General features: G+C 47.9%; 1 protein-coding gene across 2 annotated transcripts in view; it reads right to left on the bottom strand.

The window, feature by feature from the left end:
- Positions 1 to 2,100: 2,100 nt before the first annotated feature.
- PRKAR1B (protein kinase cAMP-dependent type I regulatory subunit beta) overlaps positions 2,101 to 19,482 on the bottom strand; it is a 100,383-nt gene continuing 83,001 nt past the window's right edge. For both annotated transcript variants that reach the window (XM_063343908.1, XM_063343909.1), the window contains exons 10-11: positions 4,518 to 4,599; positions 2,101 to 4,091 (exon numbers count right to left, since the gene is read on the bottom strand). In XM_063343908.1, coding sequence (XP_063199978.1) covers positions 3,919 to 4,091; positions 4,518 to 4,599 — 255 coding nt within the window. In that variant the 3' untranslated portion in view covers positions 2,101 to 3,918. The remainder of the gene's footprint in view (positions 4,092 to 4,517; positions 4,600 to 19,482) is intronic.

The following is a 19,482-nucleotide window of genomic DNA, read 5'->3' as shown; positions in this document are numbered from 1 at the left end:
GTGTGCATCCGAAGGCGGTGAAAACGAGCTCCAGTCAGGGTTGCCAAATCATTAGAAACAAATTAAAAAAACATGCCTGGGAGCGTAAGAGTAGATAACTCCTCTCTAAACGGTGAGCTGGTCTTTGGAGCACCAAGCGTGAGCTTTTAAACTGGTCAGTGCTCACTGGGTCACCAGCGCAGCAGCACCTACCCTGTCCCCTACGCCCGTCCACCCGGAGCGGATGGAGTCCCTGGGACACCCCTGCAGCCGCGGTGACCGCACGTGCCCGTGGCACTGCAGGGACCAGCGGGCAGTGGGATCTCTGCCTCGCTTCGAGGAGACCGTCGTGGTTTTGCCTCCGCGCAAGGGAATATTCTCTCCCTCGGCCGCTACACAGAGACGCGCGCAAGGGACAGACACCGTCCCTTCCATCAGCGGGTCAGCAAAGGATTCAGGCACCACTGAAGACTTAGATCGGGATGTGATGCACACACCTCCTGCGACCTTCCCAACAGAAGAAATGTCACCCTTCGCGTGGCGCCACCCCTTCTGAAGACCCCTTGCCACAGGGAAACCGAACTAGCGGCCAACAACCAGGCTGGTGTGCGCTGGGATTGCTTGGCTCTCTGCACCAGCTCTCGCTCCCCACCGCCCCTGAGCAGGTAACGCGGTGCCGGACCGTGCTCGCTCGAGGATCGAGGACTCACGGTCCAGGTGACTCCACAGCCTCAGGGCCCATCGCCACAAAGCAGGGGGAACGCTGGGGAGAGCTCGCAGTCATCTGAGACACACACCAAAGCCTGGTCAGCCACCTGGGCCTCGTAAAAAACCTGGAGGTACAATTAGTTTCTATTAAAAAAAAAAAAAAGTCTTCTCCTTTTGTCTTGGGAGTCCTGAAACGGCTGCAACACAATTAAAACCGACCGAAAAAAGCATGACAATGAGGAGTGGTGAGATGCTCTTTTCTGGGGAGCGTGGGCTGGTAACGTCCTTCTGGAAGAACCTCAGAGAGAGTGGTCACTTCTGATTACTACATAACGTGAGTAATTCTCTGGAAAGACGCGTCCTTCCCGCCTGAATCATAGCGAAGGGGGGAAAAATAACACACTCCAAAAATGGAAAGCTGGACAGCCCTTGGATGCCGGGAGCCGCCCAAGGTTCCTGTGCGGGGGCCACCGCAGAGAAGCTGCATGGAGCGAGTCCACAGCCCTGCACCCTGCGCCGGGGGGACGGCTCCACCGCCGCAGCCAGGCTTGGACCACAACACGCCTCCTTGTGTGGCCACCCGGAGCCCAGCTGGGTCTGGCAGGTAATGTGGCACTAACAACACGCTCAACGCCTCTTCCTCGCCCAGAAGCCATCCTCTCCAGTCCTTCGACCCACGCATTCACCCTCATGCGTGAGGTACAGGCGGCTCCTCTGGAGGCTCGGCCTTCTCCGAGAAGTTTGTCCTCAATGTAGCTCTTGGCCAGCGCATCGCGTGAACACGAGCCACGGCAGCAGCACAGCGCGTCTCCGGTGCCAAAAATGGCTTCGGCCCCAGGGCAGCTGCACTTCTAGAAGTCCAGGCACGGCCAGAAGTTGAGAGGAAGGACTGGGACAGATCCCCACGTGGTCGGGGCCGTGGGCTTTGTCTACGGCACTGGGGCAAAAAGGGGCAGCACCGGGATTGCCGAGAGCGCCTGTTGTTGCCCAGGTGCTGCCGCCGGCGGCACGGGACTCGGCAGAGTCCCGCGGTTTTCCAGGCGCCGCGCAGGGTCCCTGCGGCCAGCGAGGCAGCTCACGTGCCCCATGTTCCACGTGGGCTTAAGCCCCGGCTCAACTGGCACCCACACAACACGAAGGTCCGAGAGACACCTTGAACCCCCGCTTCCTTCTGTAGGCACACGGGGTTCCACTTAAACAGAAGACATTTTTTTCCCTCGTGCTAATCCTGCAGAAAACCAGTTTGGTTTCCATTACTATATATAGCACTGGGATTCTGGGTCTATTTTTTGTCCCTTCGCATCTGATTACTTTCAGTAGAGTTCAAACTTTTTATGATATGCAGATTTTAACTAGAACATGACTTCTATTCATACAGACTTCCATTATTAATAAACCCACAACGGCCACACATAATGTAGAAGAATTTTATTCATACGGAAATCCCGTCCCATCCTCCACTGCAAATATTACAATTATCTTTAAAATGTCATTGAATATCATTTTGTTCCACTTAAAGCATAGGAATCCTGGTGTTAAATGGTTACACTTCTCTTGAGATTGCTTATAACAGAACCATAATTCAAACGCATTTTCCATGAGCTGCAAAGGTTTAAAGCAAAGAATCTCTGTTGTGTGTGTGCTCGAGGAACTGCTAAACAGCGTGGCTCCTACTTGGTGTTTAACAAGAAATGTATATCTTGCCCATTATGTGAAACACTCACAATTTTTTACCAATACAACAGAAATACAACAGGTAAAAGAACATACATGAGTGACCGGTAACCTTTAAAAATTATTTTTTTAAAAAGATTGCACAAGAGAATACAAACCCTGTGAAGCGAATCAGAAGTTTTGCAAACGCGTATACATTTATCCATATATATATAACGGGGGTCTGCCTATATAAATGTACGTGATAAAAAATGCAAGGTTGAAAAACGTGAATGGTCATATTTAATAACACGTGCAAGAAGCGTTAACATAATCATAATAAATAGTAGCAACGGATGGATGCTGACAGGACCACTGAAAATGGGCTGGAATAAATGAAGCGCCTTGAGGTGACGGGAGACGCCTGGAGGAGCAGCAGCCGCCTCCGCAAAAACCAGCTCCCGGAGCGTCGGGCCCTGGTGGCGGGGGCCGACAGGAAAGTCCCACCTGCGCGAGGGGGCTCGTCCCCGAGGGACCGGGGCTCCGGGAGCTTCGTGCAAGATCCCGGTGCTTTTTGTGACACAGTACACGTCTGCTGGAGGAGAGGCGGCAGTCTGAAGCATGGATTGGCTTTCAGAAAATCCTACAAAAGCCTAACGTTTAGTCTGATACTAAAAGAAAGGCATTTGAATTTAATTGAGTGGACCTTACTAAAAACAAACCGCTGCTGTTGCCCCCGGTGTGCACCTGGCATCGTCTCTTCAGCGTTTCATACAATGTTCAGAAGTGGCTGAGGACACTCTGCTGCAGATAAATACGTTTCGAAGCCCACTTAACTCAGCAGAGAAGTCCCCGTTGGACTTTAAGGGACCTAATGCAAACCCTCATCTAAAAAAAGAGCTGAGGACAAATAACTGAGGTCCTCCGGGCTCCAGCGGAACTCTCACAAGACATCGTCCCTTTCCCCAGAAGAGCGGAGCGGGCTCTTTGCCTCAGCAGGCGCTGCACAGCAGACCTGAACGGAGGAGCATGGCCCCTCTACCTAAGCCACAAACAAAATGACCCAAAAGCTCTACTTTCCCCTGGCTCGCTGGAATGATCAAAACCTTCCTCCAACCTCCCCTCTTGAACTGTGCGACTGCACCGTGGGGCCTCAGAAACCCCCAGTCCACAACCAGGGAAAAGTCTTCTAAAAGCGCCGGGCAGAGGGACATCGCTTGACCAGAGAAGCTTGACCAAAGGTGACTAAGACCAACTTCAAAGATAATAAGGGAAATAGAAATTCATATGAATTTTAAATAGTTTAAAAACACAGTTTTAAGCTATATGATCCAACAACAGGTAAAAATCTTGCCTGCCAGCCAAGAGCCTAACCTTCCCCAAAGCTAGTCTGATCCGAACAGTTGTCTTCCTACTTACACGATACATGAGATTTGAACTGACATCCCGTACGTGACATAAACAGAAAAAATACACATAAAATGCACATCTTTTTTCTTCTTCATAAAGCTATGGAGCTGCACAGAGCAAATTTAAGTGCACAAGGTCACACAAAGGCAGCTTTCCAGGAGGAATCGTTTAGACGGTGAGCGAAATGAAGCTGTTGTATCTCTGGATGTTTCTCTTGAGGATTTCGGAACAGGGGCCCAGCACGCGTTCGAAGCGGGGCCGATCCAGCTTCACGCACTTCAGGGGTCCGCGTGCCACCACGGTGGCGGCGCGGGGCCGGTTGAGCAGTAAGGCTATCTCACCTGGAAACGGGGACAAACAGGCTCTCACACACCCTGCGCCCCCTCAGCGGGCGCGCATCACCCGCCAGGCGCCGCCGCGGTTGTGGAACATCTCCCCTCCCGTACCTCTCGACAGACACTTTACACAAGTGCGCTGACAGCGCAGATGCACTGCACATGCATAATGCATGCCTGTAAAACGCCTTTGAAAACAAACGCTTTCAGACGGTTTTGCTGGTTCTGGATCTGTCTCCTGTCAGCTACGCCGGTGGAAACCAAGGAACGGCTTCAGCTCTGCTCCCACCCCTCCGCGTCGCTGAAAGCCGCGGCTGACCTACACGCAACCCCTCGCTTGTCAAAGAGCAGAACCCTAATTAAGACAATAATTACTTGATACGACTCCATGTGCCCGTCTTTCCGAGCCATACGTAAGTTGAATTTTCTTACCAAAATAATCTGATGGACCAAGTCTTCCAACCTCGACGTACTCCTCGTTGTCCGACCTGCGCTGCAGAACCGACGCTGTGCCCTGCGAAGAGGAGGGCGGAAAGTCAGTTGCCTTCGCTTAAACCTCTTATGCTTTAAAAAGCATCGAGCCCTGAGTATTGCCTTTCGCGTGTCACACTCCTTTAGTTCTGCTATGGGAGAGACGACGATTTCAGTCAATTCCTGATACACGAATGAGAGGAATTAAAGGATGAAAAAAGATCTATCAGTATGGCACACCATTTCTCTCTTAGGAATTGTCTGGATGCAGACAGACTCGGCTCACACGGAAGAGAAGAGCGACAGGACAGAACTCAGTAACTCCTATTTAACTCACACACATAGTGTGTGCTTTAATATAATGCAAAAATATGTTCTGGGGGGACGCAGAACCTCACAAGAGACGCAGCAAAGCTTTACATCAGGAGGAGTGAAAAGGCGACTTTGCCAGTCGCAATCCTGGGACGTGAGTTTGTAAGACAGCAACCAGAGTTTCACCCTCACCTGGTCACTCCCTGCATCTATCACTGAAATGGCTGGTAAAGGCAGTTTTTAACGCTTGTTGCAACAAAGGGTGATTTTTTGGGGGTGGCTTTGCCCGCCTGTGGCCTGTAGTGATGCGGACACCTGCGAGTCAGCCGCTGGGGAGATGGAATGTGTCTTGTCTCCACCGCCCGTAAAAACTGCTGTGCTTGACACGTGCTAATACATGTCAAAACTCAGCTACAGTCTCTTAAACCTTCAAAGAGGTTTTACATGCAGAAATATTCTAACCTGGAGGAAATCTTAAATTATTGTGGCGTAAAGCTTTTGTAGAGGAATAGAGAAGGCATCTGCTTTTCTGGGAAAAAAAATAACAGTAACACAAAATTATCTTCTGAGTCCAAACCAAAAGCACAGGGAAAGGCAAAATGTTAACATACTTCGATTTTAACTGAAATTAAAATGATTTTTAAAAGCAAGATTTTTAAATAGACTGGGGAGCCGTTTTTTGACAGTGCAGTTGCATCGGTGTTTTGATGTTAAGATTTTCCGCTTGGAAAGTAGTAAGTGAGGGCCGATCCTGCTCCAGCTAGGCCAGGGAAGGGGAGGAGACACGGCAATGTGGATTATTCTCGGAAGCTTGATGCCGGCTATTGGGAGACATCACAGCCCTCACCCTGCAGTTGAACGCCCAAGTCTCACATGGCCATAATTTGCTTTCTTCTGAACAAGCACAACTACGCTGCTGTAATACCGCTGTATTGCATCACGGCCCATTTCATAACAGGGTTATTTTTAAGCCCATACACTTTACAAATTGCTGGGCCACTCTCTAGGTTAACTCCTGTGCTATACAAATGAAGACGTAAATCTTATTTCTGCTGACGCCGGGAACCAGGAACAAAAATCAAATAATGTGCAAGTATCGTTTGATACATGTTAAGCCGCTGATGGGTTCTATACGGACTAGGATGTATCTCAAATTCCTCTGGCACATTAAAAGTTATCATTTCTCATTTTGCCCATTAGCAGTAACATGTGCGTGGTATAAATCCCCGGATATCAGACTGTCAACACGTCACATTGGTCACAACAATCTACCGCTGCACCCCATCAGCTCCCTGCCGTGTCGGTACGGCACAGATAGCGAAGAAACAGCCGGGCTGTGAATCCAGGTCCATTTGAAAACAACCACAAAACTCTTCTCGGCTTCAGTTCCTTCACTCCCGATGTGCCCGCAGCTGACGGCAGAAGATACAGAACCACGTGCTTGGCACAACGTGTATGAGCAAAGGCACCTGGGCGAGGGTGTTCGAAAATACGCCAAACGTACAGGAGAAGGTTGGGTTTGGTCTTTTGGGGGGTTTTGGGGGGGTTTTATCTACCACTGAAACTCGCCACGCACATAAAACTGACCCCAGCAAGTGCAAGGCTATCCACAGAAGTAACTGGAAGAACGGGATATAAGAAAGTGATTTGGTGCCTGTCAAGTTTCCAGCAAAAATTCCTTATCCTTGATATAACTAAATTGTTCCGCCAAAGCTGCTGTTTTCCAAGATCTTCCAGTAAATCTGCAAGGGCATGAAAACGCAAAGATACTGTAATGAGTTTTGTCATTCGCGCTTACGGCCAGTTCTCAGCGCAGACACACGTTCATAAGCGGCATTCTCGGAAGTGCCCCATACAGGGGATAACGCGTGTGTCGGCCTCTCTGCTGCCGAGCTTCAGGCCGGGTGCAGCTCACTGAGCCGATGCTGTTCTCACTGCAGCCGAGACGGGATCAGCTTCAGAACGGCTTCCAGCCCCTGTCCTCCTCTCCGTCGCCATCTGGAGCCTGGCAAAAACCTAACCCCTTGACCCAAATAGCTGTCTGCAATCCATGGCTCCAGCCTCTTTCCCAAAACTTTTATTACAGATGTTTTATTACATAAAACAAAAAAAATTCCCCCAAGTAACCCTATTGACCGCCCAGGTCAAAGGCAGGACAGTCTCGATTCCCCACTGCCCACCTTGAGCACGTTGCCATGAAGGTAATCACAATATCAAGCGGTATTGCTTTCATCTCCCCAAGCGTCAGCTTTTATTGTGGCTAATATTTTTTTGACAGGGTCCATATGATATAGGACTCCAACAAGTCAGTCTTCTGAAGCAATTTCTTCCACTGTTCCACTACAGTCGGCCTTTTTCATCCAAGAAACACCATGATATCTGTTGGAGGAGGACAGATGTGTCTGGCCTCCACAATAAACACTTGGCTTGGCAGGATAAAGCAATGCATATTCCAGATACATATTTTTCCACTCTTGTTTTAACAGTCACATCGGCTTTTCCCGTTGCCCAGTGAGAACAGGTCTATCACGGAGCAAAAGAGGTTTCCTGAGCCCCTGACAGCGAGCACCCAGATGTCAGGTCTGATTATGCCGCTTGGCCTCTCGTTGCACAATTCACCAGCTCCACAAGTACATCCTGGAGCATTGTCCCGGTGACCTTCACGGGAAGACTGTCCACACCACGAAACAAAGAAGACGTATTTATAATTATCTGTCTATCTTCACTTTACGTATCTTATCTCTGGAAACAATGCTATTCTAACTACAGTAGAGGAAGAGTCCAACTGTACACAATCGGTGTAACCAGGGCAAAAATAATACAGAAATTAAATAATACAGAATAAAATAAAACAAAACAGAAACAATCCTTTATTACCCACATACTTAATGAAGTTGTCATACCAAATGAATTTGGTGCTGACCCCTATCCTTGCTCCCATCACGGGATTCGTGGCTGTATTTCATTTCACTTTTCTTGTCAAATCTTTCTGGCGCCGTTTTTGAGCTTTCTGTCCTTCTCGTCCTTTAGCAAACCCCACCTCTCACAAACGCTACAACTGAATAAACCTCCCGAGCCCTGTCCCAGGAGGTACGGGCAGCATCCAGCAAGGATTGAAGGGGCTTATCACTCTCAGTCCCCAAAGCACTTGGTCTTGGTGGGAAAGATTTCCCCGTAAGTGGCACACAAGGCTTGGCGAGATCGGTCTCTCTGAGACCAACTGCACGATCCTAGATTCGCAGGATCAGGCTATTTAGTGCTGCTCAATTTAAAATACTGCCTTGTACACGGATAGCCATTCCGGCCTCCTGCACCACCGAGCAAAACCTACAGACACGGGCTCAACGACTTTGAAGAAGTTTGACGCCATTTAATAAATCAGCCCCTTGGGATGATCCTGACCTGGAAGCAGACAGGCATGTCCTGCTGCCAGCAGACCCCGGGGAGTGAAATGACGATCTTCGGTGGATCCAGGAATATTCCCTTTCAGTCACTGGGGAGTGCCTGTGTTCCCAGGAACCGACATCATTAACCTTCTCTCCTCTCCCCCGAGGAAACACGAGCGTCTCATTGCAAAAACAACAAGAGAAGCGGTTCCAAAAGCGCCGTGCCACCACCGCCTCTGCCGCACTCGCCCCACGCTCTCTCCCTCTGCCACCGCTCGTCACCGCGCTGCCAGCATTTATTCGCCTCTCTGGAATGCACCGGCAGTTTGTTTTGTAAGAATTTATGGCTTAGATACAGCACCGTAATTTAAGATATTAAAAATAAATTAAGTTTATAATCCATGAGCTCCCATCCTCTCCAGAGTAATGAGATTTTGACAGATGTGCCACTTTTAAACCATGGGGATGAGTGAGCCATCCTACAGTGGCCCCTCTGCACGAGCGCTGGGATTCCCAGCCCCATCCCGCCTCTACTTGTAAGCACCAATGGCTTCAGGAGCCCTATTTTTATATTTAAGCATGAATCCTACAGCCAGCAGTCGGCCTGAGTAGCCTGGCTACAAAAGGCAAGTGTTCGCGATGCTAAAAGCTGAAATCCTGGATTTTTTCCCTCTGCCCCAGCTCAGCGGAACGGCGCTGGGCGCTGCGGCGGGCAGTGACGTGCCCGTGCGACCCGCGGGTGGGACAGACTGGGCAGCCCAGTCCTTCACCGGGGGCAGGGGGCGGGAAGGGAAATCCAGAACAGAATTCTAAAACAGAAGCGCTGTTTTAAAAAGTTTTTGGTTTCGAAGCCGATCTTGTTGCTGTTTTGGCTTTGCTGGTCCAACCTCCCGTTTTAAAGATATAGCAATCGGTAAAAAATATAGTGAGGCACCCTCTATAATAAAGGACGTATTTATCGTTGTTAAAATTGAAGAATGTTTGTTCTGCCATCAGTGTATGCAAAGTCAACGTCTATGTCCTTTTTATACACTACCAATACAAAATAAATTTCTACTTTTTAAAGAAAAGGATTTTAATTTTCACCAGCAAGAAGTCCCTATTTCCATTTTTGTCATGCTTTTTTACTTACTGCTTTTTCAAAGAAAAGCACAGAAGACAGCTTTTCCCCCATGCCCTCAAAATGTTACATTTTTATCCTAGTTTGGAGCGCTTTTCTAGCCTGTTTTGTTTTCCCCTTCACCGTCCACTAGAAAAGAGCAGTGCCGCCTACGGCATGGGACGGAAGGGCCAGGCAGCCCCACGCGCGGCTGCTATCCATCAGCTCCATCAGCCGCCGTTACGAACACACCTTTGCTCCCTCTCACTTTGGGAATCTGCACACTCCAGAATTCACACGTTCAAGAGGCGAGTTCCCCCTCACTCCACAGTCACACAAACCCTCATTAGGCGTCGCTATTAAATCTTCGCTAAGTTACTACAAAGGAGGATGGAAGAGGCCGTGAGGCGGTATCAAACGCTGCCGCTCACACGGGGAAGCCGACGGGACTGGGCGTAAGGAATCCTATCCGTTCTAATGGAAGCTACAGCACATCTGAAAGGAATTAAAAGATCTTTCACCCAGTACAATTCTGGGAGTATGGTGTTTAATTGCAGGCAAGACGAGGTTTGTGGAAGTAATATCTTTTATTAGAGCAGCTAGCATAGCTAGAAAAGACGGAAGAGCTTTGGGGCACACATACCTTTCTCCAAGTTGTCTGTTTCTCCAGATATATCTAATAAAACACACCATTTACCTACCCACAAACACTGTTTGAGCAACGTTCTTACACCATCACAGCTACCACCGTAGTAAGTTACACCTTATGTGATCATATCTGATGGCTTACTGGTTCATGCATGCGATTAAATCATCCACAGAGCTCTCCAAATCATCCACAGAGCATCTCCAAATCATCCACAGAGCATCTCCAAATCATCCACAGAGCATCTCCAAATCATCCACAGAGCTCTCCAAATCATCCACAGAGCATCTCCAAATCATCCACAGAGCATCTCCAAATCATCCACAGAGCTCTCCAAATCATCCACAGAGCATCTCCAAATCATTGCCTTCCATTAAGGAGAGTCAGAATCTATAGCTCCTGATGCCATGAAACTCCTGGGAACAGCAATCGCCTGGTGAGACCTGCTGAGATCTGTCAGCTAATGCTTCGCCTCCTGCTTTAAAAAATGATCGTTTTGATCAGTTCGGTTGTCTGATGTGAAACCTCAAGCAACTTTGGTCCAGTTTGGCAAACTTTCCTTTCGTGACTCTCATTTACGATGCGGCTGCTCTAATGAGGGTCGAGGGGGTACGGGCCACAAGGACAGACCCAGGTCTGCAGTGCCTGGGCAAGTGGTGGCCGGTGGCTTTGCTTCTCTCTAGCAAGTTCTTTTCTGCATCCGTTAGGGTTCCCTGCAGATCACAGTGCGAGACAATGCCCACGCTAACGACAGCTTTTGAATCATAGAATCATTTAGGTTGGAAAAGACCTTTAAGATAATTGAGTCCCACTGTAAAAACAAATTTGTAAACAAATATACAACTTTTCACGCATTCGGCTTTTTAAATTTGCCTGTGATACTGGAAATCCTGAGTGCCACTGATTTCGGGTGATTTTCAGAAAGCCAGCACCTTGGGAGTATCTTTAGGACTAATACTGCAATGTCAAATGAGCTCAAAAGGCAGCATTTGAGCGATAACGGGTGCAGCGTGGTACCCACACAACCTCCTTGAGAGAGCAGTGCTGCAGAAAGTGCCTTTAGACTCCAGCAACCGCGGGACAATGTCTATGATTATCATTACGTCGCCATCGTAACATTAAAACCTGGGTGCATCGCATTCTTATTGGCCACAGTTCTCAACAGCACTAACACACCCAGCAGTCTAGCGAAGCCGGGAAGCACGTCCGTACCCAGCTGGCACGGATCCGACATGTCAGCTCTACAGCCGGGCTGGATATCCAACAACCTGCGGCACGGACCAGCTACATCCCACCTGCACGGGACCACGCTGTCGACGGCTGAACCCCCCCACTTCTACCTAGGCACATTTGTATTAGTTGAGAAATAGCATCCAGACCCGAGAGAGAGGAACAAAGCTGTCTGGAGCAGTCACCGAAATAGCCACAAACATAAAGGTACTTTAAAAAAATGACAATCAATCATAAACCCAGCGTAGCTTAAAGCAGCAGAAACAACTGAGCCAGAGGGCATTTCCTAGGGACACACGAGAGGCCAGGGTTACGGCCCAGACATGACTACACCCAGCCCGTCATTAATCACCAGGAAACGCCTTTGCCTTGATCGTTTAGTATTTAAGATCGTAGATGTTTGACATGGGAAGACCTTTTCAATCATTTATTCATCCTCCCGTTGCAGTATCTCAGACAATCTTCCCCTTCAGTGTTTCTTTGACACAGTCTGCATTAAACCTGTGCTGTACCTCATGTATTCCCCTCGAAGTAAAAGAAATGTTTGTATTAGATGGAACAAGACAAGATTCAGGTGGAGAGAGACCAGTAAACATAGTGAAAAGCCAAAAGAAGCAGAAAACACTACACCAGCTGCAATTTGTTTCATGCACGGAGAGCGCTGCAATGCCTATGCAAAAAAAACCCTGGGGTTTACTCAAAGGAAAAAAAAAGGGATTTTTTTCATTAAGCCTTTTCGGTTGCAAGGCTTTTCAGAATCATAAGAAGAAGTTTTACAGTCTTTTGACTTCAAAATGTTGCCCTTGAGGCGCAGCGGCAGAGCTAACATCAGGCCAGACCACGCAGGTGTCCCACAGAGGCGCATCCATGTGTTGGGGGACTCGAGCCTTCACGACAGCCACCAGCATCCCCCACCATCAGATGGGGGAACACCACGGCGGCCTCCGTGCTCCCCAGCCTCGCTGCCACAGTGGTCCCGTGCTTCTCTTCCATGCCACCGGCTGCCAAGCGGGGCTGGGAAGCCTGGGAGCCGATGACGGAGGGATAAGGATCCCAGCTCCGAGCCTCGGGAGGAGCCCCAGCCCGGGGTGGGATCCTCCTTGGCCAGTTGTCCTGGCTCCATGCCCAGAGAGCTGGGAAGCGGTTGCGCCACGGCCCGGCCTTTGTGGTCCCTCTGCATTTTCATCTTTACCCCGTCCTAGGATTTTAGTTGCCCCTTTTATCGCACCTGTGGCAGGGGTGAGGAAAAGCAGATGCCCTCAGTGAAGGTGGGCTCCCATGGCGGGTTTTAATGAATCATCGCAGTGATACTTGGCCTCGACTAATCAGTAGCTTCTGTGGGAAAACAACTGAATTAATATTCATCCCGGTGCCAGATTTTAAAGACCGCCTGTGCCAAGCGCTGCGGATTATTGGCAACAAGGCACTGTTTTCCTCCCTCAGACATGTCAGCGTACAAAGCAATAAAAGTCACAAAGGAAAAAAAATGTTGCATTTTAGAGATTCTTTCTTTCTACAAAGCTAGCCATTATCTTGACTCTCTCTGAAGCCAGGAAACGTCCACTGAGTCAACATAAAAGTGACTCTATAATGGGTTATTCATCAACTGTTGATATTTGTGCCTGACCTGCCAGGGCTCATCTCCTGGAAGCAGAGACGGGGAGGGCTCCCACCTACAGCAGGGCAGGGCCCGACGGGACAGAAAACAAGGGAACAGCGCTGCACCTCCCTCACCCTGCCCGCAAAACCCTTCCCGGTGAAAATCGGTTCGAGCCATTAATGTTGTTTTACGGCCCAATTACTCCTACCACCATCTGCTTCTTTGTGAAAACATTCTGTAGATGTTGAAGTAACCAGACCAAGCAAAAAGCCGAGAGAGACGTCGTCACCGCCCGCGAATGCAGTGACCGGGGCTGGGCGAGCAGCTGGGGCCAGCCCGGGCAGCCGCTTCCGAGCAAGAAATCAGACTTGGAGCAAACTGGGGGAAGGAGAGAAGGGAGTTTATCACGGAGATCAGGAAAATCCCTCCCTGGAAAGCTCTCTTTAAACCCTTTCAGTTGGCGGATCTTGTGTATTCAAAGGACCAAATTCTGAAATTCAGAAGAAAAAAACTCATGTGCTCAAAGTTTCCTCTCCCTGAAGCACGCTGCAGAGAGCTTCGCATGCTCCGCAAGCTCCACGCTACACAGCTAATGAATGAGCCCTAAGGGGTACGTTCTTCCAGCAAATCTGCAGTCACCTCGACGCTACCTTTGCAGAGGAGGGACAAAAGCCATCCCAGTAAGGGACAGCTTTATGTGATGCAGAGGAAGGGATGAACTCCAGCAGGGATGAGGAAATTCTCCATTCCTCTTCCACCAGGTTGGACACCACTGTATTTCAGTCTTGTTTACATTGCAGTATTACTGCTTAAAGACAGAGAAGCGCTCCGCAGGACGGAGCTCCTAGCTCCTGAGACAGCAGATGCCTTTAATTGCAGTTTAGATTTAACGTGCCTCGGGCCATAAACTTCTTGGTCACGTTGACTAAGTGCTCTGAATCAGGGCTTGTGAGCTCGGTCTTCAATGCCAAAAGAGCTCATAAGGATCCCGAGAAGCTCCTGAAAACCTGGAGGGGTAACCAGCCTGCGCTGCTCTCCGTACTCACATGGAGAGGTATGTTGCTACCTGGGAACCTCCGCCGCTTTTGCAGCCTTCCACGGCAGGAGGACACCACTGGACAGGACTAAAGAGAGAGGAGTCAAAGCATCAACCACTCCTTAAAGCAAGTATTAGCTAAATAAAAAGTCACAGGCTGTTTTGAATACAGAGAAAATACAGTGTTCTGATTTTTATGAAAATTCAAAGGGAGCATGTATATATATTAAGAACGAAACTGCCAATTACTAACTTTGGGTTTTACTTCTCTGCACACCAAACGATCTCCAAGTTTTCCACGTATCCTATAGTGGTAAGAGACCAGGGTGTGTCTGTATTTCCAGCATAAACTTCAATTTTATGGGTTTACAAATCAGATGTTTTAAATTACAGCTGAATGAGACTGAAGACTCCTACACAAGTTGTCATGTCAGAAGCGAACCGGGGAGACATTCATACGCTTTTCTTTGCGCTGGGTATAGCACGTGCAGAAGAGAGGTTATGAAAACTGCTTTTAAGCCTTTGAGAATAGCACGGGTACGCTGCATCCTCCAGGTGGATTTGCTTCAAGACCTAGGGTCACCAATGTCCCAGTGACACAGGGTAACACAGCAAGTAAGTCCTGCATGTACCTCCTGATGCTGGCACAAGCAATGTTTTCATCGCAACGTCCTGGAAGACCACGAGCATATCACCGCTCAGCTGCCATGTTAGCCCTTTGGGACTCCAACTGCATCATTCCTGGGACGGCTTTTATGTTACAGCTAAGGATCAGCAGCTCTAGGGCTGCGTTCCAAGAGAAGACAAATCCTTTGAACTATGTAGCCAAAGACACTGCAAATATTCCTTTAGCCAGTAAATTATCTTGGATCTTTATTCTTTGCCAACCTTCGATTTATGAAAGACTTTTATAGAAAAACAAGGGAATAAACACATATCAATCAGCAATACAAAGTGTGAGTGACTTCACATAACCTGCAGTTAGAAAATAACACCCATCATTTTTGGGTGGTAAAATTTAACATAAAGGCAAAGTATGGTCTGTTGATGCATTAGCCTGGGATTCCAGCCATAGGGCTAGTGCTGCTTCTCTGCCTCAGACATTCTGTGAGCCAAATCACGAAGGTCCAGACCTTCAAGGTGCCTAATTCCTCTTGAAAGTCTTCAGCAGGAATAAAGAACTATCTTAATTCTCGTGCCTGGGCTTCAGAGCACAACACGCAACGCGGAGGTGGCTTCACACACCTCATCACACAGGTGTAGTGAGGAGAAACCCCGTGAAGTTCATGAGATGTTCATGTAAGACAGATATGTAGCTAAGATAAAATGAGCTGGGTAAAAGGCGGTTGGTTACCTGTGCTACATACCGCAGTCATTATGACTCTCAAGATTATTTGGTCATACTACATGGATGTGCCAATCCAGGTGAGAATTTTTTTCCATAACAAAATATTGGCTACGTACATTGCTTTTATATTGGTAAAGACTTCTTTTAAAGAAAGCTTCATTTTCATAGTATAAAAGCTAGATGATCTTCATGGTGTTGGAGAAGGATGAGGCAACAGGACTTAATTCTGATTGTGGACGCAAGATTGAGTCATGACTGGGTTTGACAGTATTTTTTTAACCGTACATTTTTAAACTATTATACATTATTCTCCAGTCTCTGGGTTCATAGCAACTCACCGAATTTACATACAGTTGTCCTGGTTTCTGCCACAAACGAGGAACAAAATCTGCAAAGTTCTAAAATAGACTAGAAATATTGGCTAATCTGAAGTTTCACAAAATTGTTAAGAAAATGCTCCATCGTACATCACTTCGGAGGGTTCAGATTTTGCAGAATTTACCGCAGGTGACTGCACTGTGGTGGTTATTAGCGGGGCCAAAGAAAGAGTAGGAAGGAAGAGCCAAAAGCTGCAGTCACTGACAGGTCCTCCATGGCTGGTGGGAAGAAGAAGAGGAGCAGCCAGTTGCTTCCTATGGAACACTGTCCCTTTCCGACAGAGGAGGGATCAGGATACGCTCAAGGATACGATTGCCTGTGTAGGGACATCGTGTACATGCGCAGCCTCATCCACTGCCCACGGAAGTCAAAGTCGAACTGAGCTTAACAAGAGCTGATGTTTTAGCCCCTTTGACTCAGCAAAACACTTCACCCCCATTCCTCGTCGGGATGGGACCCAATCACACACCGAAATCCCAATCTTTGACCTCAGCTGGCCATTACAAACACCATCCTGAGCGCAGAGGCACTCCGAAGCAGGGCCAATGGAAACGCTACCGCTCCACTACGACTAGGTGATATCGAGAAAACTGAATGCCCCTTTCCTGTAACAGCTCTATGGGAAACAATCCCTCTGCAGTTAAAAATAAGAAAAGGACAGGGCCCTCGGTGACTGCTGGCTCTGTTTATTCAGTATATTTTGTTTATTAGGTATATTAGGAGTCGCTGTAGACTGCCTTTGACAAACATTTTTGGTATCAACAAAATCCCGGTAACATTAAGCAGTTCAGATTGCAGCCTTTGAAACTCCTTTTCTAGACAACATTCATCTTCCTAATTAATAATTAATCACACTGTGTTTTTAAAGAGATTATCAGGTGTGATAGCAGAGTGTGCCTAAGGCAGTGACTTCATTAACCATACGGAAGAAGTTTACTTTGTAGTTCTCCTGCCTGTCGCAGGGGTAGGTGCCAAAGGGGTCTCTCTTGGGTTAGAAAGTCAAAGAGCAACAATTTAGAGCAGGAAACAATCGGGCTATTATTTTTCTTCTTTTCTTTTCCTTCTTAAGGAGCTTTTAAATCATAAATCTTCAGATGCTTGTTGTGTAATTTAAGACCCAAGTCGACTTTTCCTACGAGCAGGCCCAATTCCGTGAAGAGCGACGCGTCCTTCCGAGCCAGCCCGAGGACCTTCCTCCGCTGGTGCCCGTTACCATGGCAGGAGAGTTTACAAACACTCTTCCACCTAACGAGAGAGGCTCCACAGCACGCCAAGAGTGGCAGCGGGGCTGGAAACACTGATTTCACCTACAGGACAGTATCTCAAGTAGACTCTCAGCAAGAACTCGCAGCAGATCCTGCCCAGACTGGAACCAGTTTGTGGCCCTGACTGGAAATGTCAACAGCGGCATGAAAGCCAGTGGCCCCCCGAGGATTACAAGGCTGTTTTCAATGTGATCAGCCAAGAATAGAGCTGGACAAATAACCATTACCAATTAATTTGATTCATTTCTGTCAATGAGGCAGCTCCGTGCACTAATTCTGGAAGGATTTCTGCACTGTCGATGAAAATGTTTCTCTTACTTGCCAGTTTTGCTATTCCCCCTGCCTGGTTTCAGCACTGACGGATACTTTCTGCCTTGTCCCATTAAGCTTTTGCTCACCTTTATGAAGTGTCATTAGGATTATTCCCACCGATGGGGAAACAGGGAGGGTAACGTTCTGCCCGCAGACTGGATGGATAACACAGGTGAGATGGAAAATCAGAGCCCCCGACTCTGCCTCCTCTCCAACCAGCAGGATAATAACAAAGAAAAATCCCCAGCTTTTTTGAAGTGCTTTTCACAAAGGAGTTGCAGAGGAGGGTGCAACAACCCCCTGTAACCTAGCACTGATCTACAATTAAATATACTAGTTTTTAAAGTCAAAAACAAAAATCTAATGCGAAACTACTTGATACAATGGGTCCATTTCTCCTTGAATTTTCTCCTGTGAATTATCTTCTATTTTTAGGTCTTTTATTTTTAGGCTGCTGCATGCTATTGCTGGGCAACTCGACCAACTATTAATTGGAAATGTTTTGCTTCTCACGCAGTTTTATTCCTTTGCCTTTCTGCACCACTTAACCCAAGCTGTCCTGCGAGGAGATGACAGGCTAGGGAGAGCACGCTGAAAGGACAGTGACAAGCTGTGCTCTCGGGGCGCGGTGTGGCACTGTTATAAACCTTTCGGGGTTTATAATACCTCCTACACCCGCGCACGTTTGTGCCCGGGCAGGCATTTTTCTTGCGCTATGTCAAACTTTACGGAGCATTAGGGCCACACGGCAGCAGTCCAGCAAGGTCCCGGTCTGCAGCTGAGATGAAAAGACTCCCCGAGCAGCGTCGGCGGAGTCCCGTGACAATGTCCATGTGCCGTCTGCGGTGCTCGGTCGTGACAAGCAGATCCAAATGCTGTGACATGGCGGGGACAGGGGATGGGGAACCCAGCAGGACACTTCACGGACCCGGGTCCCGCAGCTGCCTTATGGACTTTCTTCAAGGTGCTGTGCCACCAGCCAACTTCGCAGCTGAACTTGGGAGAGCGGTACACGATCATAACCGCTATTTTTAATCCTATAGTCACTACCTTCCTCAGTAACCTAGACAACAGCAAAAACCTCATTTCTTTCCAGTTCCAGAGCACTACTACACCAGTTTGAACTACTGTTCAAACTGAAGTCAGTGGCAAAGCACGAGTCGGGAATAAAATCACCCCCGTTCAACTGGCATTTCATTTAAAGGGACTTCACATTTGCTGGGATATTTAACTCTGCAAAGCTGACACGCCTGTGCAAGCTACCACTTTAAAACGCTAGCTAAAAATATTTGCGTTATCTGAAGTCGGAGGAATAAATCCTCCCCACTGCTGGGCACACAGTGTGGCAGTGCACAATACAACTGCAAATTTATTTGTTAGAAACTGTACATCTGTTATGATTTACGCTTGCCAAAATATAATTCTTTATGGCAACAATTGTTTCATGGTGCTTAAAGTTTTTCACCTCCGTGCCAGGAATCTCATATGGGATAATTCCGTGACCTTGGAATCCAGCAGATACATTCCACATCTGTCTGGTCTGGGAAAGCCCGAGTTTGTTGTGTGAAAACCAGAGTGGGAAAGTAAGACCTGGAAATATCTGAAAATACAGAAACTGCAGGGCTGCCTCTTTTTTCCTTTTTTTTTTTTTAATTACCACTTTCAAGCGCAGTAAATCAGTCTCACAGAAGCGGTTACTTTGCTTTTGTAAGCCGACATTCGCTTCTGATCCTATCTTCAAATTAAGGAATATGGTATAAACATTAAAATAATTCTATCTCTGGAAAAAAATCACAGCCCTCAGATATTAAAACTAAATCTTGTTGAAGGCTGCTTGAGATTTCAATGGAAAAGCACCCACCCCACTGTGAAGCCTACTGTGCGAGCGAACTTCTTACTGGTGCCTGTGAAGGCTGAGGATGGCAGAAAAACCGTAGCTGCCCTGGAATCTCAGGGTAGTACTTTCTTATTACACTTTTTAACAGAAAACGAACCATAAACAGCTTTGTGAGCAGTGAACTTAAAAAGCCCTGGTTTGCTGTGTCTCTTCCCTGTCCACATTTTCTGTCATTCTAATAATTTGGCTGAGCTCCCTCTGAGCCTTGCTCTCCACGGGGCACTGCAGCATTTCCAGGCGTACAGCCCGCACCCCAAATAACCTGCACCCTGCTGCCGCGGTCGGAGTAGACGAGCTGAAGGGTCCCTTCCAACCTAGGCAAGTCCATGATTCTATGGTTCCACCATCTGTGCAACACTGGAGACCAGAAGGTGGACAGAAAGCCACAAAAAAAAAGGTTATACTAAGAAAAAAGGA

This window comes from Chroicocephalus ridibundus, chromosome 8 (genome assembly GCF_963924245.1).
Source record: "Chroicocephalus ridibundus chromosome 8, bChrRid1.1, whole genome shotgun sequence".
Classification (NCBI taxonomy): Eukaryota; Metazoa; Chordata; class Aves; order Charadriiformes; family Laridae; genus Chroicocephalus; species Chroicocephalus ridibundus.
This window is presented reverse-complemented; position numbering and strand designations above follow the sequence as displayed.